This window comes from Ctenopharyngodon idella, chromosome 20 (genome assembly GCF_019924925.1).
Source record: "Ctenopharyngodon idella isolate HZGC_01 chromosome 20, HZGC01, whole genome shotgun sequence".
Lineage (NCBI taxonomy): Eukaryota > Metazoa > Chordata > Actinopteri > Cypriniformes > Xenocyprididae > Ctenopharyngodon > Ctenopharyngodon idella.
In genome coordinates, this window is record NC_067239.1 from 29,584,212 (window position 1) to 29,611,850 (window position 27,639).

The window sequence follows — 27,639 nt, forward strand, 5'->3', positions numbered from 1 at the left end:
CTTCAGGAAGCTTCGGAGCGTTATGAATCAGCGTGTTGAATCAGCGGTTCGGAGCGCCAAAGTCACGTGATTTCAGCAGTTTGGCGGTTTGACACGCGATCCGAATCATGATTCGATGCGCTGATTCATAACGCTCCGAAGCTTCCTGAAGCAGTGTTTTGAAATCGGCCATCACTATATAAGTCGTTATTTTATTTTTTTTGGTGCACCAAAAATATTCTCGTTGCTTTATAATATTAATATTGAAGCGCTGTACTCACATGAACTGATTTAAATATGTTTTTAGTACATTAATGGATCTTGAGAGAGGAAATGTCATTGCTCCCTATGCAGGCCTCACTGAGCCATCGAATTTCAACAAAAATATCTTAATTTGTGTTCCGAAGATTAACGAAGGTCTTACGTGTGTGGAACGACATGAGGGTGAGTAATAAATGACAGAATTTTCATTTTTGGGTGAACTAATCCTTTAAGAATAGTGATGTGTTCTACGCTCATAGAGCGTCACATGAGAGCGGTTAATCAGGCGCGCCTGCGCCATCATGTGGTCGGATCATTTTCTTCTCCTTTTGTCGTATTGTCAACATGTCTAATTATAATGCTTGCTAACATTTTTATTCAAAAATCACGATTTCTCGATTAAAAAATAATAAAATCGAGGCAAAACATTAAATTCGAATTAATCGAAATAAATCGGAAAAATCGCCCAGCCCTAATGGGTAACCAAACAGTTGATAGGCCCCATTGACTTCCATAGTACGGTAGAAAAATACTTTGGAAGTCAATGGGGTCCATCAACTGTTTGGAGAGTAAATAATGACAGAAATTTCATTTTTGGGTGAACTATCCCTTTAAGGACCTTAATCAGCCTGCACCATCTAGAGTTTCATAACAGAACTTTGTATTTAATGTACCTCAATTCACTGGAACAAACTTGGTGAAAAGGCATTCTTATTGAATTTAATTAATTTCAGGTATAAAGTACATCAATGTGAAAAAAGACAAAGAAATTTCACTTAAACATCATTATACAACAATTTACAGTATCATGATGTCAGTGATATTTGGTTATGTTTGTTCTTAGTTTCTCTGTCATGGACTTTTAATTAGTATTCATTGGTTCCTGTTTTCCTTAGTTCAGTTCCCGCTCCTTGTTTGTCGTCATGGTTACTAATATGATTTGTCATTCATTTCAGCAGGTGTTCACCCCATTACTACCTCTTTATATGTCACTCTGTTTCAGTTCTCAGTGGTCCCTGCATTTGTATGTATCTTTGAAGCTTATTAAAGCACATTTATCTAATTCATCTTCTTCATGTTCCTGTCCTCAACCCTTGCTGACACATGAATTATTTTAATAATTCAATGATGTCAAGTACACTTCCACAGATACTCCCCTCTCAGTGTCTAGAGAGCAGTGAAAACCTTTGTGTGCCGTGTGTGTAGATATAAAGAAGAAAAGAGACAGCTGTTATCATCGCAGAGCTAATATTAGATCCTCACATGAAAACTCTCAGCTCTTTCTAAGTCTTTCAGATGCAATGGAAAGACAGAGTCTAAGAAATGATGATGGAGGAATGGTCAGTGTTTGTTGCATATAAATGTATGTTTTGTCCTTCTCTAGTTACTGAACATCAACACAAAATGTATTTAACATCAAAGCACTCAACAGGAACACATTTTCCATGATGCCTGGCTGGAGAGGGTAAAAACGAGCAGCAGGTTTTATGAGCCTTTAAAATAATCAGGCACTAACGTGACACGTTCAGACTCAAGTTTCACTGTACTGACCCACAGTTTACTTTACCCACATGCCATCTGGCAGGAATGCATTCTGGGAATTGCCAGAATTCCAGCCTGATCCCTCTCATAGAACTGGTTCTCTATTCTGTATGAGACAGTTGTGGAAAACCCTGTTTGAGCACGCGCGCACACACACACACACACACACACACACACACACACACACACACACACACACACACACACACACACACACACACACACACACACACACAAACATGTATTCAAGCAAACTAAAAGCTGCTGAGGCTTCAAGATCAGAATAAAGATGTGAAGGACATTAAGATGTTGCAACAAAGATGAAAGTGGTCCGCAAACACAACAACTGACGCCCTGCCAATCTTGTCCAAAGTAAACACATGAACACACATGCAAGTTTCTTCAGACACTTTTAGATTTCAGTGTTTTTCTTGTTATATGAACGTCAGATTAAAACTGTCCTACAAAATTTGGCCTTTATCAACTATCTGTGCTATTTTCCATGTCTTTTATGTATACAATCATCGAATATCTCAAATTTCATCTCAAATGTCTCAGAGAAATGTAATGATTTATACTTATTTTACTCCTCGTTTGGATTTTCAAAGCATTAAGATTGTTTTCCTCTTAACGCAGACCTTGTGTAAAATATGAAAATTCATCATTTTTAAAGCTTGGAAAATCTAAACAAGGAGGAAAATTAACAAACCATTTAATTTCAGTGAGAAGCTTGAGATGAAATATGAGATACTATGTAACTTGAGAAGAAAACAGCAGAAAAATCAAGGAAAATATAACAATATATTTTATCATTATTATTTACTATATTTTAAAATATAATAAATATAGATTTAAAATATTTTATAATTATTAATAATTAATATTAATAATTAATCTATAATATTTTATTGTGTATTTCCACACAAACTGTAATTTTGTCAAAAAGATTTGTGAAAATATGATTTATGATTTATTTCCACCACAAAATGTTATTAATTGAGATGTGTTGGAAATGACATTTGATGGATTGTAGAAAAACGGCAGAATTCTGCACATATAAACACTATTGGATATTGTTAGTAGACAAATTCAATAAACTAGGTCTAAAAGTGTCCTTTAAAAGAGTTTAATATCTACAAGTGCACTGGACCAAAAGTGCCCAGAGATGAAGAAACACACACACACACACACACACACACTCATAAATGACAGATCAGTGAAACATCCGAAGAATGTTTTTCTACACACTATGTAGAAAGAGAGCGATAGAGAAAGAGAAAGTAAGAGAGAGAGAGAGATGGATAGTGTTTTCTCTGTGTAGATCCACCTGGACAAACAGTCACGTTACGGCATTGTTACTGAACTCAAAGCATGGCACTGATAAAGAACACACACACACAGCGCTGACTCTGTGTTTGTGCTGACACGGCAGACAAACCCACGCCTACCCAAACACACACACACACACACACACACACACACACACACACACTCCTTTACATCTATATTTGTGAGGACCTTCATTGACACAACACAGTCTCTAGCTCCTTATCCTAACCCTACCCATCACAACTAAGTGCCTAACCCAGAGCCTTACCCTAAACCTAATTATAACTTTCTCCCTAAAACCAAGACTTGACCCTCAAACAGGCCTTTAAAAGGGTCTCAGACAAAATGTCCTCACTTTACTCTCTGATGGTCTAAAACTCCTCATTTTTTTTTATCTTTGTGTGGTCCTCACAAAGATAGTTGTACAAGTACACACACCCTCTCGCACACACACATAGAGCCACGGCAGATCTACACACACTCAAACTACAGTCACACATTAACTGCAGCAAATCAGACAAAGTTCTGGACGAAAGCCTGAAAGAATCAGGCCAGAAAACAGTTGATCTTCCTGTGGGTGACTCAAAGCTCAGTCCTGCATTAACTGTGCTCCTTTTTGAAGTTTCAGCCTTAAATGACCTCAAACGTTGCATGTTACACACAAGAGATCTCCAAAACAGCAAGCTCCAACCTGATCGGCTGGTTTTACATCATAGTATCATAGAATGGTTCAGGGATGACATCAAAACCCGGAAAATTAATTCACCACTGGTTCCTTCGAGATTTTCTAATGGGGGTTTTCAGCGTATGAGTAAAATAAAGTCTGCAGTAAACATAACTTGATGATACTTGGATGTTTTGTTCTACAACATAAATGACACACGCCCCTTATCGAAAATGCAAATTCTGAAGCAGTTATGTTTATTTTGAAAAACTTATGTAACTAGTAGGGGTGGGCGATATGACCAAATTCTTATTTCACTCACGATATGAGAAATTGTATTTCACAATAATGATATATATCAGTTATTCTGGGTCATTTTATCTACTTTCTGTTATTTAAAAAAGCAAATTGCAAACAATGCAATATAACAAAAATATGAATTAAAAGTTTTCAGGTACAATAGGTTTATTTAACATGTAGTTCCAATTAGTACAGTAATTTAATAATCAAATGTAAAAATAAAATATTGCATAGTCTTCATTGTATGAATTAAATATAAATTTATTCTTATTAAAGCTAAAAAAAAGTTATTTAGTCAAGAGCAGTACGTTATTTTCTTTTTTGTTTGATTCACATTAATGACACAGAGAGCAGCAGGTTTATTAGGCTGCTGTCACTTTAAAGGGAACCCCTGGTATTTAGAATTGTATGGCTTAATATAACGTAAATGATGTCTCTTACTGAAATATGTAGTAGAAAACCTATGAAAGATTTACGTTATTTAAAAAAATCCATGACATATTTTGGCAATGGCGGGCGCCATTTTGTTTAGGTGCACAGTGCGTTCTATGTCGATGACGTCAAATGGTTGCACTCGGTGAGCTACTGACACTGTCCTATTGCTATTTTTACCGCAACACAACTTGGAATATAATATACAATGCCACATTGTGCAGCTTTTGGTTGTAATTTCCAGTCGATGGGCAACAAGAGAAGCGATGTAAGTCTTTACTGCTTTACTAGCGATAAGAGGAGAAAAGAATGGGAAGTTGTGAAGAATGTGGACGAATAAAATTTCCTAAAGATCCACGTCTTTGTTCTCTTCACTTTAGCCCTGATGCTATTGAGGCTTTTAGTAGACCACAGCTACTGAAAGAGCTTATAGTTGCCGATGGATATAAGTGTGTGCTTTAACCAAACGCCGATTGAGACAGACTGCCTCAAAGCTTGTGTGTGCCGTGATGCACGGGATATCTCTGATCGCATAAAACAGTTGCATCTTCTCAGCATGTTTAACTGTGTGTAATGCATTCATTTGACACATCAGACGATTTTTACACGTCAATCATACAACAGTAGCCACGGAGCCATTGCACGTCTTCGATGTTTTCATCCTCACTAATTTTGTGCTCTGGCTCAAATTGAAAAGGCTGATCGGGTTTTAAAAGGAACCCCGCGGATATTAAGACTTGTATGCATTACTAGATTACCGCTGCACCAAAACATACAGATGAAAAGTATCAAAGGCATCAGGGCTAAAGTGGAAAGAACAAAGACGCAGTCCAAAGACGTCCACATTCTTCACAACTTCCCAGTCTTTTCTCCTCTTATCGCTAGTAAAGCAGTGAAGACTTACATCTCTTCTCTTGTGGCTCATCGACTGAAAATTGGCATCGTATATTATATCCTGAGTTGTGTTGCAGTAAAAATAGCAACAGGGTAGGGTCAGTAGCTCACCGAGAGCCACCATTTGACGTCATCGACATAGAACGCGCTGTGCACCTAAACAAAATGGCGCCGCCCATTGTCCAAATATGTCATGGTTTTTGTACTACATATTTCAGTAAGAGACATCATTTACGTTATATTATGCCATACAAGTCTTAATACCAGTGGTTCCCTTTAAGACCAATACTGATACACATCCGGTTTACACCCAGCTGTTTACTTTCACTTGACACATAACTGGCTGTGATTATATACTCCACACGATGGGCATTTTGACATAATTACGTGTGTATTCAACCATTCAAGTGCAATAAGATGTGAAAGAGAACTGAATTCATGATCACATGCTGAGAGACGCAGCTTTCCGCTGTGCGTCAGTCAGCGTGTGCACTGCATTGAGTTCTTTTTCCACTGCTTATTGTGCTTATAAACACCTTTTAACATTGAGCACGTCTCAAATTCATGATCACCTTCTGAGAGCTTTCCATGGCAATTAACTAAAAAAAAAAAAAGTTTTTTATATTTTATTTTATTCCAGTTAACATTTATTTTATTTCAAGTAACAAAAATGTTTTTTGTTTTTTTTATGGTTTTAGTTTAGTTATAGTTTTAGTTAATGGTAAATGACCCAGGTGGGTGGTTTCTGGCCAGATTAATCTGCAAAGTCTGGTTCTGTTAAACAAGTCTTGCTCAAGGTTAGAACAGCAGCGGTCAGAGGAAGTTCCTTGAAGGTGATTTAAACCAGCATCTTCCGGTCTATAAATAAAACGCTGAATCTGCAATGAAACACAGAATATATCTTGAGTTGTAAGGTAAAATGAGTAGAATTGTACCAAATATGAACAGAAAGAAACGCAGGCTGATCCGTATGTCATCCAGTTCACTTACAGTAACCCCTGGACTAGTTATTTCACTGACTGTCTGACTGATTGTCTGACTTGGGCCATTTTTACACAACAGTTGGCTTTAGTGGTTCAAAAATAACCAGACTTGCAAAAGTCTAAACTGGCTCGGTCTGGTTTATGAATGTATTGTGAACTGCAGAACAGAAGACTAGTTTATTCCTGACGTAAATCACCACATTATCAACTGATCTTAAAAGCCCTGTGTGTATTGACTCCGTCACAGGCCCTTATAAAGACTAAATGAAACACCGAACAGCATCTGAGCTGAGGGTTATAAAAGCAGACTGATCTCGTAACACATATCTGTGAGGGAAACACAAACTCAAAGCGTCTGTTTACAGTGAGCAGCTTTAATAAGCGCAGGCCTGCTGCGCTCGCATCTCGCGTGATTAAAATAAAGCTGTGAATTCAATTGCTCTGCTTGGTGAAAACGTGTGTGCCAAAACTCTGTCCCGACAAATTAGTGTTAATAGGCACAAGTCTGGCCAATAAATCCACATATGCTGCAAATATTCTCTCTGTGTCTCTAAACGGGGCTGAAAGTCTCATAAACACAAACTGTACACACAAATACACACACACACTCTGTGGATATTAATGTACATGGAGGCCATTTAAAGTTCTGTAGCAGTTCTGTTCTTGAAAGAAGGCTGCATTTATTTGATTAAAAAATACAGCAAAAATGGTATTATTGTGAAATATTATTACAATTTACAATAACTGTTTTCTATTTTAATATATTTTAAAATGTAATCTATTCCTGTGATGCAAAGCTAAATTTTCAGCATCATTATTCCAGTCTTCATGATCCTTCAGAAATAATTCATATTTCTCATTATTATCAATGTTGAAAACAGCTGTGGAACAGAAATCTTTTGTAACATTATAAATGTCTTTACTGTCACTTTTGACCAATTTTATGCATCCCTGCTGAATAAAAGTATTCATTTTTCTGACCCCAAACTTTTGAATAAACTTTTTAACGTTTGTGATATGTTAAGGGATGGGATGCAATAAAATAATGACACTGCAATATCTGTGAATGGCTGTACAGACAATAATGAAGAAACTGGAAAATATGTGTAGACGTTGTGGAGATTTCACAGATCATGGATAAAACCCTGAAAAGATGCATAATGTACAGTTGTGTTCATGACATTTTATTTTTTACTACTATGTGTCTCAAACAAAATTTTGAATATATGGTGCCATGAACCTTACATAAGCCGCGTTTCCACCGAAATTAGCTGGAACAATTTGTCCCAGGAACTTTTTTCCCCCCAGACCTGTTGCTGTCTGCGTTTCCATTGCGGTCTAAAGTACTGTGAAGATTAAGTCCGGTGACGTAGGACTGTGTGCGACTTTCCAGTTTCTGCTGGATTTCATCCTGTACATATAAGCTTAATAAAGCCTGAACCTCCTCATTGGTCCATCGGTCGTATTTTTTAAACTCCATTGTTGATTCGAATAGCAAACAACTCTTACTGCACGCACCGCAACAGACTTTTAAAAATGGTGGTTGAAATAAAATGCTGCATGAACTCAACCAATCAGCATGTTCAGCACCCAAGTCCCACCCCCAAAAGTTCGTGAACTTTGAAAAAGTACTACCTCATGAGCAGGGACTTTCTGAAGGGGAACTTTTTACCTGGAACTTCCTTTAGACTCTACTTCCTGCGGTTGAAAGGCGGCTATATACACTTCATCAAATCCAGAAGAACTCACTGTAAACGCTTTAAATGCAAATTAGTTTCCTGGTGGACTGATATAAACCTGTACACCTTGCCTTCTGGAAAATATATAAATCCAGGCAATCAGAACTTGCCATTTTGAGGAACTGTATCCATTCAGGAGGTCCATGAACACTTAACGATGGAGTGAACATGAAAGACCTAAAATAAAACATCTGCTACAACTAACTACATCTGCTCAATCAGTCATTCCTTCAGGACACAGAGAGTTAACAGAGCCCGGGGTAGAAAAGAGAGAGAGAGAGAGAGAGAGAGAGAGAGAGAGAGAGAGAGATGGGGGCACATTTAAAAGGAGGGAGAAACGTGAAGAAAAAGAAAACAAAACAGAAGATCACGAGAGGAAACTGAAGGCAGATTTTCATTTAGTAACAAAGAGACTTGAGAAGGTGAACAAGACACACACACACACACGCACTCTCTAACACACACACACACACACACACACACACACACACACACACACACACAGACTCTATGAAATCACACAATGCATGTCAAATGTGTGTGTAGTAAATCTGTAACTAAACAGACACACACCTTCTTACTACTTCACGTATCTTTAACTTGCACAAGAATCTTTCCCACCATCAAATCGTGTGTGTGTGTGTGTGTGTTCGCGTGCGTGTGTGTGTGTGTTATACTTGAAAGCAAAATTGTTCCTGGTGAGCTAAAGCACTCTTTCGTGGATTTCCTCCAAATGAAAGATCATAAATAAAAGTAAACTTTTTTTTAAATATTGTTAACTATATATATATATATATATATATATATATATACACACACACAAAAAACTATTGTTCAAAAGTTTGAGGTTGGTAAAATCTTTTAATGTTTTTGAAAGTCTATTTTGCTCACCAAGGCATTTATTTGAAACAGAAATGTTTTGAAAAATTATATTGAATGCATCCTTGCTGAATAAATTACTGACCCATAGAATGCAATATATATATATATATATATATATACACACACACACACACACACACACAATACAAATTGCAGAACACACACAAATTGCAGAAAGGTTTCTTGTAAGATTATGGTAAGGGTTAGGTTAGCCTGTAGTCATATAATTAGCTTTATGAAACAATACAAGCCTATGTTACGTCCTAAAATAAATAGCCAAGTAAACATATGCGTGTTGGAGAACGTTGCTATGTGGTTGCTAGGGTGTTCTGGATGGTTGCTAGGTGGTTGTTTACATAAAAGAGTCCACATTCATCATTTATGTCTGTAGTAGAAACGTGTGGGATGAGAATACAATGGTTCATTTTATGAGGTTTGTTTAAATCACTAACTCCTTTAGTAACAGTACTAGTGATGCTTGACCTAGTAAACACACCAAATAAAATCCTCTGATCACACACACATTCGAACTCTCTCAAACAGTCACTTCATTAAGAAAAACTGCTCAAAAATCTCACAAATACACACACAGGGTATGAATTCAGAAGCACACTTACAAACACATGCTGGTGAAAATCTGTTCCTCACACTATTTTCTCTCCGGTCAGCATCTACCTGTGCACACGTGTGTTCGCCGTCACAGACAGACGGTTGAGCCGTAAACTAAAACTCCACGCCGCTCCTCCAAACACAAATCACTCAGCAGATCTCCTCAAGAATCTCATGTGACCTCCTGCCTTTCTTCCTTCAGCACGTCTCTCCTGATTCACGCTTTTCTCTCCGGAGAGAGAGCAGCTCTGATCACCTCAGTGAACATGGAGGGAACATGAACACACACACACACACACACACACACACACACACACACGTTCAGCCTACCAGCGAGACAGCGAGAGGGGCAGGAGTTACTTTGGAGGGGCGTGTAGCTGTAGTGTGTGTGTGTGTGTGTGTGTGTGTGTGTGTGTGTGTGTGTGTCTGTAAGCCAGACAAAAAGAAACAGGAAGTGACATTAGAGATTCATTCAGTGGACATTGTGGCTTTGGATCTTTGATCTTTTTCTCTCTCTCGCACTCTCTCTCACTTGCTCTGTCATTACTTTGACTTTAATCCAAAAAGGAAATACAGCCAATTTAAAATTAAAGGGATAGTTCACCCAAACATGAACATTCTGTCATCATTTACTCACCCTCATTCTGTCCTCATTTCCTCACAGAATGAGGAAGTTTAAAGAATTGTGCTGGTCGCTCTTTTCCATGCAATTATGATAAATAGGTTTGCAAGGTTTAAAAAGGTTTAAAAAGCATGCAAAGCCATCATAAAACTGTAAGTTGTCCATACGATTCATGCACTATATATAAAGACTGAAATCCGCTCTAATCAGGGCTTGACATTGACACCCACCAAGTGCGGGTGTATTTCAGCAGTGGCGTGTAACGCAGTCACTCCTGCTAGCCACTTTGGCGGGTTGAATTTTATATATAATATATACATTTTTCAATTGTAGTCTTTTAAAAAGGCTTCTGAAATAATGAACTAAGCGCAATGTAGTGATGTCAAAAATATCGATTCTTCCAAACATATCGATAATGAAATATCTGAAACGCTTCCAATACTCATTTTCCACAGAATAGAAGCTCCAAATAGACAAAGCTGTAAAAAGATGCCGCTACACTCTAACAATGAAAAGAAAGACACTAAACACAAGATAAAAGCCACTGCTTTACTGAAATATAAATAAATCTAATTCATAATACTGTAATAGTCTATAAATAATGCTAAAATAGCAGAAGCATTTGTGAAGGAATCATTCTTTTGAGTTGAATCTTCTTAATGAATCAGTTGATTCAGTTCACAAAAATGAACTGAACATTTCGTTCATGAATTCAGTGGTTAACAGCTTAATAGAGAGGAAGATTGTCGGTGAATAACAACTTAAATTTCAGTCTGTTTATCATACAAAGACATTGTGTAACTTTAGAAGACTAGAAATAGTCATATGGACCACTTTTTTGAATCTTCAAGGCTTGAAAATCTCAGTATTTACAAAAGCATTCTCCAAACTTTCCTCGCGACCAGTGTTAAAGCGTGTGTGAAAAGCTTACAGATGACATCATGAAAAATACAGACCCAAGAAAAACACCAGAAGGCCAAAGACCACCACATGAGAGAAAGCAAGAGCTGATCAGTGCACAAACATTCACACAATCCTCCTGTGTGGTGTTTGACACGGTCAGTGCTGAACTAAAGCATGCTGGCTTCCTATTGGCTGATCTGCAGCTATGTAGTTGACCTCTGACCTCAACCACACCCCTACTGACCCACAGAACGATCTGCCCTTCACATGTGTGAACATGCTGCTTTCACACTGGTGATATTGCAGCAAGCTTTCTTTAAAACAGTAAATAAATCACTTCAGTCCCTCCAAGTGTTTTGTAACTTCCAAACTATTAAACACAGAAACTACGGCACTGAACTGAGCATGTGCAAGCAGGGCTGGCATCGTATGTTCGGGTCATACAGCCAATGAAATTCACTGCCTTTTAAGGGCAATGGTATGCCGCAACAGACCAAAACACCTCAGCTCTCTCTCCCTGTCGCTCATGATGGGTCACATGACCACACTCGTTTCTGTCCATTTCTCCTGAGCTGAATGTTGTCAGTGGTTTTGAAAACATTAGTCATGGTCATTTATCTCAAATTCTCTGTCAGTCACACTGATGGAGCCATAAATATGAACCTCATAACCTCAAATCCATCTACATTTCATCAAGATCATTTCTCCTCATTCACTTCTGAAGAAAAATGCTTTACTTTTCTCTCTAAATAAAGGACATACCACAGACATTTTATCTTTTAGTTTTAGACTAACCCTAAAACATTTTTCCCCATTTTAGAAATATATATATATATATATATATATATATATAAGAATTGATAAATATTTGCATTTTTAAAATGCATAAATAATGTTAACACTTTAATGAACTGCATTTCTACAGCATTTATTAATCTTTGTTTATGTTAATTTAATAATACATTATTAAAATCTTGTCAATATTAGTTAATGCACTGTGAACTAACATGTTAATATAATAATATAATGTTAACGAAGATTAGTAAATACAGTAACAAATGTATTGCTCAATATTAGTTCATGTTAGTTAATTCATAAACTAATGAACCTTATTGTAAAGTGTTACCCATAATATTTTATAATTAAATATTATAAAATATTTTATATATTTATAAATAGAATTTTAAAAAATATTTTAAATACATTTTTATAAACAAATAAATAAACAAAATTAACCACACACACACACACAAAGTGCATATATATATATATATATATATATATATATATATAGAACATATATGTGTGTTTGTGTGTATGAATAAATAAATAAATAAATGTTTATATATATATATATATATATTATATACATCTGTGTTTGTATATATAATGAATAAATATTTTTATATTTAAAATATATAAATAATATTTTATAATTAAATAAATATTATAAAATATTTTATATATTTATATAGAGATTTTTAAACATATTTTAAATAAATATTTTTTATAAACAAATAAATAAAATAAATTATATTTATAAATAAATACATTTTTATAAATAAATAAATACATTTTTAGCTTTGACTCAAGGGCAGCTTGGTGTTTTATCAGATTTCCGGTTACAGGAAATAGTTCATTTGAGAACAAGGAAAGTTTTGGTCAGCATGACTTACATTCAACCACCTAGAAAACCCAAAAAACTGCATTCATCTGATCTGAGCATAAACACACACACACACAGTAAGCTGAGAAACTTGTTTTATCTTATTGCTTGATCGACATCATTAAATCATCACAATCACTCACACGCTAACATACGAGTTTGGTTTTACATCTCGAATCAGACCAGAACAGCACAGACCGTCCCAGAAAACCTCACAGCTGATATCGGCTCTAAAACAAACATACTTTCCCCTGTCTATTTTCACAACCAAACCACACGCTTCCGAAACACGATAACTATGATTGCAATAATAACAATTTGTTAAAAGTACAGAAACACGACTCTTCAAAAGTCTGTGACAAGTATTTGGACAGACAGATACATCGTTCTGATGTCTGGTCTGGATGTTTGTTTTGGACTGACAGGAACCAGATTACAGTCAAAAAGAAGTCCTGAAATCCTGCAGAACTATAATCACTGCTGCTGAAACACTCACAATATTACAGCAACTGAAAACACTGACACAAAAACAAGACAACTGACAGTATTAACAGGGTTAGTGATCTGAACAAACCTCTAACTATAAGTCATGAATTTGACTTAAAACTCGTCCTACACCATTTGTGCTCCAGACATGAGCTCCAGAGCTTTAGCTGGTTTCTGTACACGCACACACACACACACACACACACACACACACACACACACACACACACACACAGCCAGCCTTTGTTCAGAGTGAGTGATTACTGCCCTCTAGTGTTCAAACAGTGTCTCTATCTGCACAAAAGAAACTGATTGTCCTTTACTGTAATGATATAAAACCATAATCAAGCACTAATGAACAGGGCAAATATATTCCAAGATAACTGTTACAAACCAGCTGAGAAAATGAGCTTTGAGATATATTTAATATGACATTCAACCATATGTTATTCCTTTAAATGCATTGAAAATCAGAATGACATTTTAAGAATTTGGGGCAAATTAAAAAAATTATTGTTTCTTCATTGTCTTTATAATTTGCTGGAAATTTGACAGAAAACAGGTTAAAAACTTTAATATAATGCTGCATTAATACTTTAATATTAAAATGTATTATATATGTTTAATATAAAAATTCTATACTATTTATTTTAATTAATATTTATAACTACATTTATAATAAATATTTTATAATTAATTAAGATAGGAGTAAACAATACTTTGTGTTTTCTGTTATTCGGCAATAAAATTATTAATTAAAAGCAACACATGAAAAGCTTTATTACATTATAATCTTAAATATTTTTTGTTCTAATTAAAAGGTAAGGAATTTTATAATATTTATTTTTATTATATAGCGTATAACTTATTAAAAATTTATTTTTAAGATACAAGTAAACAATACTTATATTAGCCAAAAAATAAATCATTAAAAACAACACATGAAAAGCATTAGTATAAGTTTTACATATTTTTTTGTTCTAATGCCCAATAGTTAATTGAGTTATCAAAGATATCTCCGTCACTAATAACTTTTTTAATTATGACAGCTCAAATTTGCAACCAATAACATAGAGTGGCCCATTTATTAATGTAGTCTAGTTAATAATGGGAATAAAGGTGTATCAAGCTGCATTCTTCTACAGCTGTGTGTGTGTTCAGATGTGTAACTCACCACAGGTGTGGATCACGCTGAGGTATTTGCGAGTGCCACGGTAACAGGGGTCTCCAAACTCTTGTACAGAGGCGCGGACCACACAGGAACGTTTCCCCTGGCAACGTGATGTCATCACCTGCAGAGCCACGTCTGACGAGCAGTCTGGAATCACATGACAGATCAGGTGAGATCTCAAAATAAGCACATACCATAGACTTATTGTTTATATAGATAAAGCCAATTGGTCACTGTGATTTTGCAAAGCAAGACATGTTCCTGGATCAACATCTTTAGTTGATCCTAGAACAACATTCCTGGCCAAAAACATATCCCTAACTCTATCCCTACTCCTAAACCTTATCCCTGAAATCAGAGGAAAAATATATAAGAATGGTGTAGACTGAACAGCGGTTCTCACCTGGTTTAACCCACATTTTCCCATGGTCATTAGGCTGAGACAGAATTTTTTAGAAATTTGACCTAAATCCTAAAATAGTATAAGAAATGTAATAAATAGATATTAAATAGCAGTCCCAAACTACTTTTTGTTAATACAATAAAGTTAGTATGTTGGTATGAGCCACCACAGTCATTTAAAAACAAAAAAATAAATACAAATATACAAAATAACACAAAGTGAAAATTAAACAGTTACCATAGTAAATAAACAATACTGTTAACGAAACATATGGACACTGATCATGAACAGCTTACCTGTATGCTACTCCTTCCCAGCTAACGTTGACGTAACAGTTACGTAATTCAATGGTACTTTTTGGTAATTTCATATCTTACTTATTGACAACTTAACTACGCTCGTGATTTGTTTTGCTCTTTATATATAGTGAAGTGATATACAGCGCGCGCCGCCGCATTCGCGCGTGCAATTTAGGAGCGCGCGCTACGAGCACAGTATAACGTCTGACAGGACAGGAAAGTTCGTTTTTCTGAGGTCAGCGACTTTTTTATTTCGTAAGAAGTTACGAAAATAACGTTTGAATAATGACACTGACATATAGCCTGACAACATGATCTCATCTGGCCGCAGATACTGAATCAGGATCGCGTTTTCCTCAGGCACTCTCTGACAGAAGAGTCAACCGCTTTCACGCACGTCTTTCAAAATAAAAGTCTAGATTCAGAAACACTGTTTTATTAGCGAAATACAGTATAATGACTGAAAACACAGTATTTCCTTTATTAATAATTTTTATAATTTTATAGCCATTTTTTATAATTCATAATTTCCAACTGGAGATGCCCCTGAATGTACCCAATTGATGGATTTGTCACTTCTAGACAGAATTTTGCCTGTAAATTATATGAATGAGGGTTACATCATTGAGACAACAGTTTTTATTAACAGTTATGTAAATATTTTGCATTTTATTTACATTTTTGTTCAAGTTTTAGTCATTTTTAGTTTTTTTGTTGTTGTTTTTGATGAATGAATGAAAAATTAGTCAATTCATTTTTATTTCAGTTTTAGTTATTTTAGTCAAATCAAGACAAACTAAATGAAAATGAGAAACATTTCTTGGCAAATATCTGAAAAATTTTTTTGAAAAAGTTTTAATATTTCATTAAAAAAAAAAAATTATATAACCCTGGTATGAATTTTTATATAACCTTGGTATGAATAAACATATTCCTGAAGGTACCGTCACAGCTCTGGATAAATAAAACACCATATGAACGTGTTTTACTTTCACACACAGAACAATAAAGCAACACAGTGAAGAACATCAAACAGTTTTAATACACAAGCACACAGGCATTTAACAGATAGCAGTGTGTGCGTGTGTGTGTGTGTCTGTGTTCATGTTTGGGCTTGTCGTCCGCCCATCATTATGTGTCTTTACCGCTTGATTCTGCGGGGGAGGAAGAAACTGCAGCCGCTGGTCAGAACGGCAGATGGCAAAATGCTCACATAAACATACAGCGTGTTCTTTTGAGACAAACTTGGCTTTAAACCCCTTAAAAATGTCCTATAATTATGTCATTTAGTGAAAGTATTTCAAAGTCTGTATTCATTATTTGTCAGTGCTGCTTTTCTTCTTGTTTCAATCGTCTGAATATGTTTCAGAGATCTGATGCCACTAAGCCGAAAATCTGCAGGTTATCTGATCCTCAAAAGCATTTGCTGTATCTTGTTCACACGACTTCATTTCCTAGTGAACTAATAATGCTTTTATTTCAGGAACTTCAGTTAGCCAATCAGATTAGAGCTGGCCAGATTGAGAAGGTGCTTTCCAGTTCAGAGTGTAATATCAATCAGACGGTCAATGAATGGACGTGGCTAAAACCAACAGACTGCTAGATAACATGTTCAAGTCACCAAAAAGTGGAAAATATCATAGCCATCATATGTGGGTGACTATTGCTATAATCAGTGTTGTTATTGTTAACTAAAACTAAATCAATTAAAAAAAACATTTTTGTTTATTGAAATTAAGCTGAGATAAAGTAAAATATAAATATTAGATAAAAAACTTGCCAACTAAAACTGTAATAAGCTGAAGCACTAAAATGATGAAATAAATTAAAACTATTTAGAAATGTAAAAAAAAAAAAAAAAACGAATAAAAATTGCAAAGCACATCAAATTTACTACAAATTAAAAAAAATTTAAGTGAAAATGGAAAATATTAAAAAAAATTGGTTTGACTGTATATATATCTCACCTGGAATTAAAAAAATATATACATAGATATGCTAAATTTACTTTGTCCTTCACCTTAGATTATCAACCCCAATTATATTATAATTTTTAAATATTTTTGTTCTAATGCCATCTTTAATCTTTACTTTTTTTTTTTTTAGAATACATTAGAATTAGAATACATAAAAAAATCAATAAACTATTTTAAAAATGTATTATTATTTATTTATTTTTATTTTTTTTACCTGTCTGGATCACCTGAAATAAATAGCAAAAACAGACATAGAGTTCCTAGATGTACTTTGTGCTTCACCTTTTTTTTTTTTTTTTTTTTTGTATTTTTAATTTAGGTTATTAGTCCAAATGATAATATTATAAGCCCAATCTTTAGTGAAGTAATTTCTTTCTTTCTTTTTTAGAATTAGAATTATGCTATTTTAAAAAAAGCAGTAAATTATTTTTAAAAATTATATTAAAAATATATTTATAATTATAGTATATATACCTGTCTGGATGACCTGAAATAAAAAATAAATAAATAAAATAAAAAATGTAGATTTTCTAGATGTACTTTGCGCTTCACTTTTATTGGCCATTTCAAATTTAGGTTGTCATAAACGACAAACACAATGACATATAAAGAGAACATTAAAACAAAATTATGAGAAAAGGTCAAAGGTCATCATCTACACCAGGGGTGTCCAAACTCGGTCCTGGAGGGCAACTGTCCTGCAGAGTTTAGCTCCAACTTGCCTCAACACACCTGCCTGGAAGTTTCTAATATGCCTAGTAAGACCTTGATTAGCTGCTTCCGGTGTTTAATTGGGGTTGGAGCTAAACTTAGCAGGACAGTGGCCCTCCAGGAGCACGATTGGACACCCCTGACCTACACTCTTAAAAATAAAGGTTCCAAACGGGGTTTTCACAGTGATGCAATAGAAGAACCATTTCTGGTTCCCCAAAGAACCTTTAAGTGATCAGTTCTTAAAAGAACCTTTTTTTTTTTTTTTTTAAATTGTAAAAACACTTTTTAAAATTCTAAAGAACCTTTTTCCACTATTAAGAAACTTTTGTGGAATGGAAAGGTTCTATGGATGTTAAATGTTCTTTATGGAACCATCAATGCCAATAAAGAACCTTATTTTCAAGAGTGTACATTCCCTCAATGGTTAAAAATGCATCTGTCCACTGGTTAAGGTTTAAGAAAGAGAGTCCACATGGGTCAGAATTACACCAGAACCAGAAGTGACACAGAACACCCACAACGAGAGTGACGGCCCATTTACACAAATCCATTAACACAAAGCACAAAGACTTGACATAACCATCACTCACTGAAGATCTGAGGACCGGAGACACGTCGTCACCTCAGGACTAATGGCTTCAACAAATGTCAGAGGTCGAAGGTCACAGAGTCGTGTTAGTAAACAGAGACCTGCTCGCTGATAGCGATCTGATTTATGAACGGCATAACCAGCCAGTGTTGTCAAAGTTAAAGTTGAGGAAACTATTTATTGGGCCGCTGGGACACATCACCTGCTGTATCACACTGATGATGTCGCTTATGACAGACCGGGATCTGAACGGATCTAACGGTTCTTCTGCTCGCTGAGCTGGAGCTCTAGTTCTGGTTGAGCACATACAGAAACTGGATCCACGTGAGAGAAAAACCCCAGGGTCACTTTCAGTCCTTCATCACACACGCTCGAATCTGAGCTTACAGCTCTGTATGGGGGAAATATGGGATGTGGGAACTGTACAGAAGCCCATGGAGGCCATGTGTTTTATTCTTCTGTGAGTAAGTACTAGATACACTACCGTTCAAAAGCTTTGAAATTTAGGATGCATTAGCAGATCACATTAATTAAATGTCTAAATGGAGATGGAGATAATAATTAATAGCATAATGGGTATAGTTATTTTTTTTAACTACTATACTCATAGTTCATTTGTAAAGAATTTAAAGTGCTCAAAATTAAGGACTGAAACATTTAGGGCCCTATCATACACCCGGCGCAATCATTTTCACATCCTGTGCCACGTTGTTTAAATAGCAAATGCATTTGCACCCATTTGTGCGCCCATGGGTGTGCTGGTCTGAAAATGAGGTGTGTTCAGGCGCATTGTTGCCGTGTTGCTATTTTGAGGCAACTGAAAACGACTGCGCCGTTGACCAACTGAAACCTGGTCTAAAGTCAATGGTGCAATATTTTTTTTGTTATTTAAAGAGCGCGTTAGTAATATGCGCCTATATGCGGGTGCACAGCGCGTGTATACTCTTCTTATTACACACACAGGGATGCGCAGAAGCACACAAACATGCCAAATATTAACAAATGCCAATTATTATTGTGTGCATAAAGATGCTTTGGTGGAATCCGGCTTTTCCTGTAGATGGTCTGCTCGTGCACTTTAACCTCGTGCACGAGCAGATCCGTTTCCTCGCTAGAGAAGAGTTCAGTTTTTCAGCTTTCAAATTCCACCATGTAAATAGCGAATCCAACATGGTGCGAGCGCAACTGGCTTTTAAAGGGAATGGGAGATGAGACTCTGATTGGTTTATTGCACGTTACACCCAAATCACACCCATTACTCATTAAGAGAATAGGGACAACCCTTTTAGACCATGTGCTGGGCGCGCTGACCATTTTTCCCATCGTTAAACTAGCAAAAATGGATTCGGACATGCCCTAAGTGCATCTACGCTGTGCGCTTTAGACCATGCACTTAGATCGTTAAAATAGGGCCCAAAGTTTCATTAAAGATTAGGAGGGATTATAAAAATAGTATAGTGTAGTCTACTCAGTATAAAAAAATTAATTGTGAATTTTATTCATAATTCATAAAATGTCTTATTGCGAACATTGTTCTAAAAAAATGTTTAATTCTACAGAAAATATACTATATCTACAGTATAATCATTTCACTACATCTGAAATGACTGATGATGTAACTGTGCAGAAGTTGAAAAATAATATTATCCAACAGTATCAATTTTCACAATCCAACCAAAATCTGATGGATAAAAATCAAATCCTGCTGCTGAATATTCTGTTTTACTCAAAATCAAATGTGTTTCAAATGTTCTTAAGATCTAACAGTCTTTAAGTTCTGATTGATTCAGTTTTAATGGCTTTAATGACCTTTAACTCTACAGATGGAGGTTCTTGAGCAGCTTCTGGTGAAACACTCTCAGTCTTTACCTGACAGGAAGTCCAGAGAGAAAAACAGACCCCATTAACCTCGTCATTGAGTCCAGTGTCAGAGTGATTAGTCAAGCACTGGTTAAGAGGGTGTTTTTTCTCTCTCGCCCACACACACACACACATACACACACACATACACACAGGTTTCCAGGTTTTATGGGGACTTTTTTTATAGACATAATGATTTTTATACTGTACAAACTGTATATTCTATCCCCTTACACTAACCCTACTCATCACAGAAAACTTACTGCATTTCTACGTTTTCGAAAAAAACATCACTTAGTATGATTTATAAGCTGTTTTCCTCATATGGGGACCAAAAAATGTTGGCACACCCCCCACACACACACACACCCTCCAGGAGTGTAAAAGGAGATGAGATAAGCTGATACTCAAGACAAAAAGAGAGTGACGTTCTAACTGAATTTCCTCCCACACATCCGAGAAGTTTCCTTGAATTCAAACATGTTCCTGGCGGAGCACTTCCCCAGAACAGGCACAAAATGACACAGTTTGATCCTTTGATACTGGCACAATAACAATGAGACGATCTGACAGCATCATATTCCACACGCATACAGATACAAACACAAACATGTAGAAACAAGAGAAATGAAGCAGTGAAGACAAACACCTGAGATGATGTGATGTCATTCGTATTTGCACAGGTGTTGTAAGAGCTGTGTGTGTGTGTGTGTGTGTGTGTGTGTTTGTGTAAGACTTTTACTGTAGGTAATTGCATTTTAGACAGATTATTTAGACCAAGAACTGCCAGTATCGATACAAAGACAACATCTAAAACGTAAGATGATCAAACATAGTTCAGCATTTCACAGGACAACGAAGGATGGGTACAAATATAATATATATATATTTTATTGTTTTGTTTTGTATTGTATTCACATATATATATGTATTATCATTAACTAAATCTATTAAAAACATTTACTAAATGAAAATAAGAAATTTTGCCTTAGCAATAAACTAAAGTATTAAAGTAATAAACTAAAATGAACTAAAACTGAAATAAAAATAAATGAAACAAATAGCAATATATAAAAAAGCAAAAAAGTAATAAAATGACAAAAACACATAAAATTACTAAAAAAAATAAACAAAAATATTTAACATGAAAACTAAAAATATAAAAAAGATAATTCAAAATACAATTATAATAAAACTAAAATAACAACTAATATATATATTTATATTCCTGATATAAAGGAACACTAATATGCTCAAAATTCACAAGAATTTGAAAACAAAACTTTCATTGATTCAACCTGGTGAAAATGAGAAATGAGTCTGAGCTCTCACCGACAGACGGCGCTCTCCGGTGGTGTGGAGGACACTCCAGTGTGCCCTGCTGCGTGCGGCCAAACATGGCGGAATAAACCGCGATTTGCATCCCCGTCTTACAGCCCAAGCGCAACCGCTCCCCTTCACACACCACTTTACTCTTATACTCATCTGGAGAGAGAACACACACACAGTCATCATGAAATGACATACACAAACCAATTTACTTTTAAAATATATTAAAATAGAAAACAGTTATTTCACAAAATAACCATTTTTCATGTATTTTGATCAAATACACTACTTTTCAGTAGTAAAAAACAGTAAAATATTATTAAAATTTAAAATAATTTTTCTATTTGAGTATATTTTGAAATGTAATTTATTCCTGTGATCAAAGCTGAATTTTCAGCATCATTACTCCAGTCTTCAGTGTCACATGATCCTTCAGAAATCATTCTAATATGCAGATTTGTTGCTCAAGAAACATTTCTGATTATTATCAATGTTGAAAACAGTTGTGCTGTAAAGTGGACGATTCATATCAATACTTCATTGTGTGTTATGTATGTATTTGTATTTATTGTATTTATGTGCTTCTTATCCATTTATTGATTGGGAATTAATTAGATCATGAAAAGTGTCTATGTATGGTGGTTTGAGGGCTTGGTGACGTCAGCCAAAAAGGAACATATATTAAAAAAGTAAATAGTGTCCATTTTGATGTTAACTAGATTTTAAAACGAGCCTGTGTGTGTCATGTAACCTTTAATTTTATAGCACTTTATACAACAGAGATTGTAGAGATTGAGTAGTAAACAGGAAAATAACAGAATCAGTGATGCAAGCTTCATCGAATATGATTAAAATTCTGCTGGCAATAGGGGCTTTTGCACTGAATAGTTCAAGGAACTCAGTTATAGGAACTAGCCACTAGGATAGCTCCCTGAGTTTTCCATGTTCGTGAAGTAAATATGTTTAAACGGCTTTTTAAAAATGCCGGGTGCCGGTGTTTGACATGCGTTTGACCAATCAACATACAATTACATCACTGGTAGTTCCTATAGTGCTGGTTTAGACCCTACTCTGAAGTAGGAGCTAATTTAGTTCCCCCAAAAGGAGTTCATGGAACTAAAATCATTCCTAGTTCCTGCGGTGTGAACACGGCAAAATCCGGGTGCTTCAGCCAATAGTTCAAGGAACTATGAAAAGGTTCCTCCGGTGCGAAAGCCCCTAATAGTGTCGTTATTCAGCTCAAGTCAGTTCAGTGTTGATTCAGTTCAGTTCAATAACTGTGTAAAGTTCATCAGTTATAGAAAGAATTTAATTCAGATATAAGCAGTTTTACAGAAGACAATAGGGTGATTATTCAGCTCAACTCAGTGTGTCTATATCTGTGGAGCTTTAACAGACACAGTGACCTGTAACTGAGGTAAAGGGGTTTATTTGTCAGACCTGCATGAGAGAAAGGACAGAAGTGGACAGATTTCTCTCTGCTCAGCTAACAGAACACAAAAACCTGCTGAAAGCAGCCAATAGAGGGGAGATATGGCTGAGTGGACGCGTGTGTGTGTGCGTGTGTATACGTGCACCTTAACCATATTTTGGGGACAAATTTGTACCCAGAAGTGAGCTAAACCGGACAAAAACTCCCAAAACCCTTGTTTAGGGACGTCTTCATTTGTCAAAAGGCATAAAAATAAAGTAAATATAGTTTTGCTCAAAGTTTTCTCTTATGGTTAGGGTGTGGTTTAGGGCAGCGTTTCCCAACCTGGAGGTCGTGACCCCCACTAGGGGTCGCTAAAGATTTACGAGGGGTTGCCAAGCTCACTCTAGTTTGAGGGCTAGGGATGAAACGGTTATCAGTTTGACAATAAACCACAATACAATTTACGACGGTTAGTAAAACATTTTAAAACGTATTTGATTGCCAGGATTCGAAAAATTCACGGAAAATACTGTCCAGTAGTAAGCAACAGTCTCACGTAGGTTTCGTTCGGAAAAAATGTCAGGAAGAAGTGAGAGGATTTCTGCTGTTACATAAGCGCCACCTACTGACAGAGAGTGGATTTATATTTTCATTCAGCCTGTCTGCGGTTTTTGTTTGTGAAACTCAGACCACATTTTTATGCACTGTTGTAAATTTTAGCCAGTTAAAGGCACAATATGTAAGATTTTTGGATTCAAATATACAAAAACCACTAGAACAGTGTAATATATTTTGTTGACTTGTGTACTTACATTATCCCAAATGTTTCCAAGAATGTTTAAATCCCAAATAAGCAATTTTTAACGAGGACATGGACGTGTCCGACTGTCCTACCCGCGTCATACCCGCGTTACCCTCGATTTCTGGTTTTATTTTGTAAAAACACTAAAGACGCTTTAATATATTACATGTTTTATTAGACAAGGGAACAACTGTTTGGTTACATTTATAGACAGAAAACTAATTATTGTTATATAGCTCAACACGTTCAGTCTTATTGTTTAAATCTAGTTTTCTTGATTTTCAGCGACCTCTAGCGGCGAAAAACTACATATTGTGCCTTTAATGGAAAATAACCTTTTTTTTTTTTTTTTAGGATTTTGAATGTTAAAATAGGGGTCTCCTGGAAAAAAGGTTGGGAACCACTGGGTTAGAGTTAGGTTATAGTATTTATATACCTAGCTGCATATAAAATATAAGTCTATACATTTTCTCATTTCGATAGCCAAGTAAACGTGTGTGTGTTTGTGTGTGTGTGTGAGAAACTCACTCGGCCTGCACTTGTACTGCACACTGAGGTATTTGCTGATGGTCGGGCAGGGGTCCGTCCCAAACAAACGACTGTTGACAAGAACCTGACATCTCCGCCTGTCCTCACATTCATCCAACATCTTCTGCAGACAAACAGACAGACACAGAGACACAGACAGCTCTTTGAATGGCATGTTTTCATTCAGGTAAATACATTCCACGCCTTTCATTTTCCCCACAGAAGATTCCTTCCCTCTGGGCATAAAAACACACAGAGTGTAATTTTACTCCAGCATACAGTGCTATACATGTGTGTGTTTATAGCATGTGGTTTCACCAAGTGTGCGACCGTAAATCACGCGTGCATGTGCTGTCACAGATGCGGCAGTTCAAACCAGCTACTGCCACGTCGCAACACATTTAAATGCACAAAAACAAAATACAGCCTCATTATGATATAACACTGGACCACACACATAAAGTGAATTCATAAACATTCACAAATAAGAAGAAGATATGGAGAACTTTCCATCTCTTAAAGTCAACATGAAACAGTTGTTGTGTGTGTCTCTTTAAATGCAAATGAGCTGCTGCTCCCGGCCCCCTTTCCAGAAGAGGGTGGAGCTTTAACAGCTCGTGCTTCAGTTGCTCAACAACAACAAAGCTGGAGAATCTCACGCAGCCAAAATGACAAAAGTGTTCAGCCTTACGTTGTTCAAACCGGAGTCGACACTGATGGAGAGACTCAGGAAGAAGTTACAACTTTTAGAATGAAACTGGACGTTTCTGAATGGTTAGTGGATAAATTTATGTAGTTGCTGTGGAGTTGATTCAACTCCTCGACTAGCATGTGCCGTCATGTTAATCTTTTGTGCAAATCCAGCGTTTATCTGACCCTCATTTGTGAAGCAGTCCGGTGTTTGTGAGGCAGTTCGGAATCTATGGAGAGTCTTATGTTCGTTGGTACATCAAAAAAACAGAACATTTGTAATGTCCTGAAATAAAATATAAATATTACATGAAAACCTTAAACTTAAAAAAACATTTTAAGTTGTAGTACTAATACTACCTATATGAAAAATTAAAAAAAAATTAAAGCTAATAATAATATAAAATATTATAAAAATAAATATTAATTAATACTATAATAGTATATAAATAATACTAAAATAACACTGTCCGGAATTGAATGGATCGTTTTACTTAATCACTCTTATTATTCTTATTTCATTGTGTATTACCTGCAAAGATGTTGACACATGACAGGAAGTGATGTCATTCACTGAGTGTGTTCCAGCACTGCTATAAGTGGATGGGCACTGAAGTGAGTGGGTGGGGTCTTGTCCGCCGTAGAAAGCCGATTGGACGGTGATGGAGGTTCTGGGCGGGCAGCGGACAGTCAGGAATTCTCCGTCACACGCCTGTTCGGTGTAATTCCTCAGCACACGGGACAGATAACCTTCCACAGAAAGACAACACAGCTGTTATTATCATTCACTGTAAACTATCATCTTCTCACATATCTCATTTTCAAATTCTGAAAAAAATAAACACGAGAGTGATTTGTCTGTGCAATCCGTCAATGCTAGAGTGTTGCAGTGGTTGCTAAGGTGTTCCTGACCACTCAATAAATTATAAATGAACCACATCAGTACTATTAAATAAGTGCTTTACTTTTTGTTTAAGTAGAAAGTGTTTTATCCTAACAGTCCAGCTTCACAACGGAAAGAAGCGATTTACACAAACGCTTCCGTGCTGAGTGAGTGATGTCAACTCTGTTCATCAAAGGAATAATGGAGACAGACACACAAAGCACTAAACATTACCTCAATATACACAACCAGCCCAGACCTGTAATGATCAGACCACCAAAGGCTCAACATACACACACATACACACTCGCTCACACATGTTGGGTTTTCATGTTTTATGGGGACTTTCCGTAGACATAATGTTTTTTATACTGTACAAACTGTATATTCTATCCCCTAACCCTAAACCTACTCATCACAGAAAACTTTCTGCATTTTTACATTTTTCAAAAAAACATCACTTACTATGATTTACAAGCTGTTTTCCTCATGGGGACCAAAAAATCTCCCCACAAGGGCAAGGATTTCAGATATTGCCAATCTTTGTGGGGACATTTTGTCCGAATAACGTCAGGTTTACCAGGACCACACATCCTCCTTCATCCTCTATTAGTCGTAATGAGAGCAAAGCAAACAGCTCTATTTTTTTCACGGTCACGCAGTTAGACAAAGTTATAGTAATAAGACCACAGAACTCAGGGGGCGGGGCTTATGCCATCAGTAAACAATCCCTCATAATCTTTAATCAAAATAAAGATTATTTATTTTGCAGTGCTTTATTTTCCTCCCTCTTGCAGCATCTCTTCTCTTCTTTGATGTTGTGTTTACTGACACGAGGGCGGGGCCACTTGTCAATCACACGAGATGGACCAATAGCAATCCAATCCAACAATCCAATCAGTTTCTGATGGACAAAATCAAGTCCCGCCCAACATTCGTTCTTGTTCGAGAAGCTGTTTCACTCGTATATACAATAGGTAAGAAAAGGCTTGCAACTTCCGTTTCATGCCGACTTTAAGATGAAAAAGTGTTTTAAAACAGACAAAAAATTTTTTTTTTGAAATCTGACGCAATATCATGTTAATGACAACATTCACATCAAATAATAATATAATATTTATAATACATGGAGAGAGCTTTTCATTAGGATTACTTTTCCCATTGGGAGTTTCCTGGTTACTGCACGCCTTTTTATTATAATTTATAATAAACTAATAGCAATCAATTATACATGTAAAAGAAATGCAAAATAGAAGCATGGTCACCATGATTTAATGGCCTCAGATAAATAACAAAGGTACTCAAATGCATTCATAATGATGTGCTCTAGATGAAAGAATAATGAAATAATAATGTAATACAGAAGGCCTGTTCTCCTGCTCATGAAAGGAATGCTGTACAATCCACTTGGGATTCCTTGGAGTGCTTTAGGCTTTCCAAACACAATCCCTCCTGCTATTGTTCTCGGAAAGAAGCCAACATTCCAGCCGCTGATTGACAGCTCCTTTTACCAATCACGGCTCAAATGAAAGACAACACCTGCGTGGGATCTCCAATCAGAGAACGGCCTCTAGGCCACCGATCACGAATATGAAGCGCTTAAAAGCAGCTCAGGTGGAGGTTAACCTGAACACAACATACAATAAACAGAAGACAAGAATAAAACCAGGTCAAAACAGACAGAAAGAGC

At 36.0% G+C, this 27,639-nt stretch overlaps 1 protein-coding gene across 4 annotated transcripts in view; it reads right to left on the reverse strand.

Annotated features, from left to right (window-relative positions):
• LOC127502396 (protein eva-1 homolog A) overlaps positions 1-27,639 on the reverse strand; it is a 48,996-nt gene that overhangs the window by 11,502 nt on the left and 9,855 nt on the right. Inside the window, exons 2-5 of one of the 4 annotated variants that reach the window (XM_051875315.1) lie at positions 25,599-25,816; positions 24,377-24,497; positions 21,636-21,788; positions 14,466-14,609 (exon numbers count right to left, since the gene is read on the reverse strand). In XM_051875315.1, the coding sequence (XP_051731275.1) occupies positions 14,466-14,609; positions 21,636-21,788; positions 24,377-24,497; positions 25,599-25,816 (636 nt within the window). Of the gene's footprint in view, positions 1-9,622; positions 9,995-14,465; positions 14,610-21,635; positions 21,789-24,376; positions 24,501-25,598; positions 25,817-27,639 lie in introns of those variants that run through there. The other 3 variants (XM_051875314.1, XM_051875317.1, XM_051875316.1) reach the window with 3 other exon arrangements.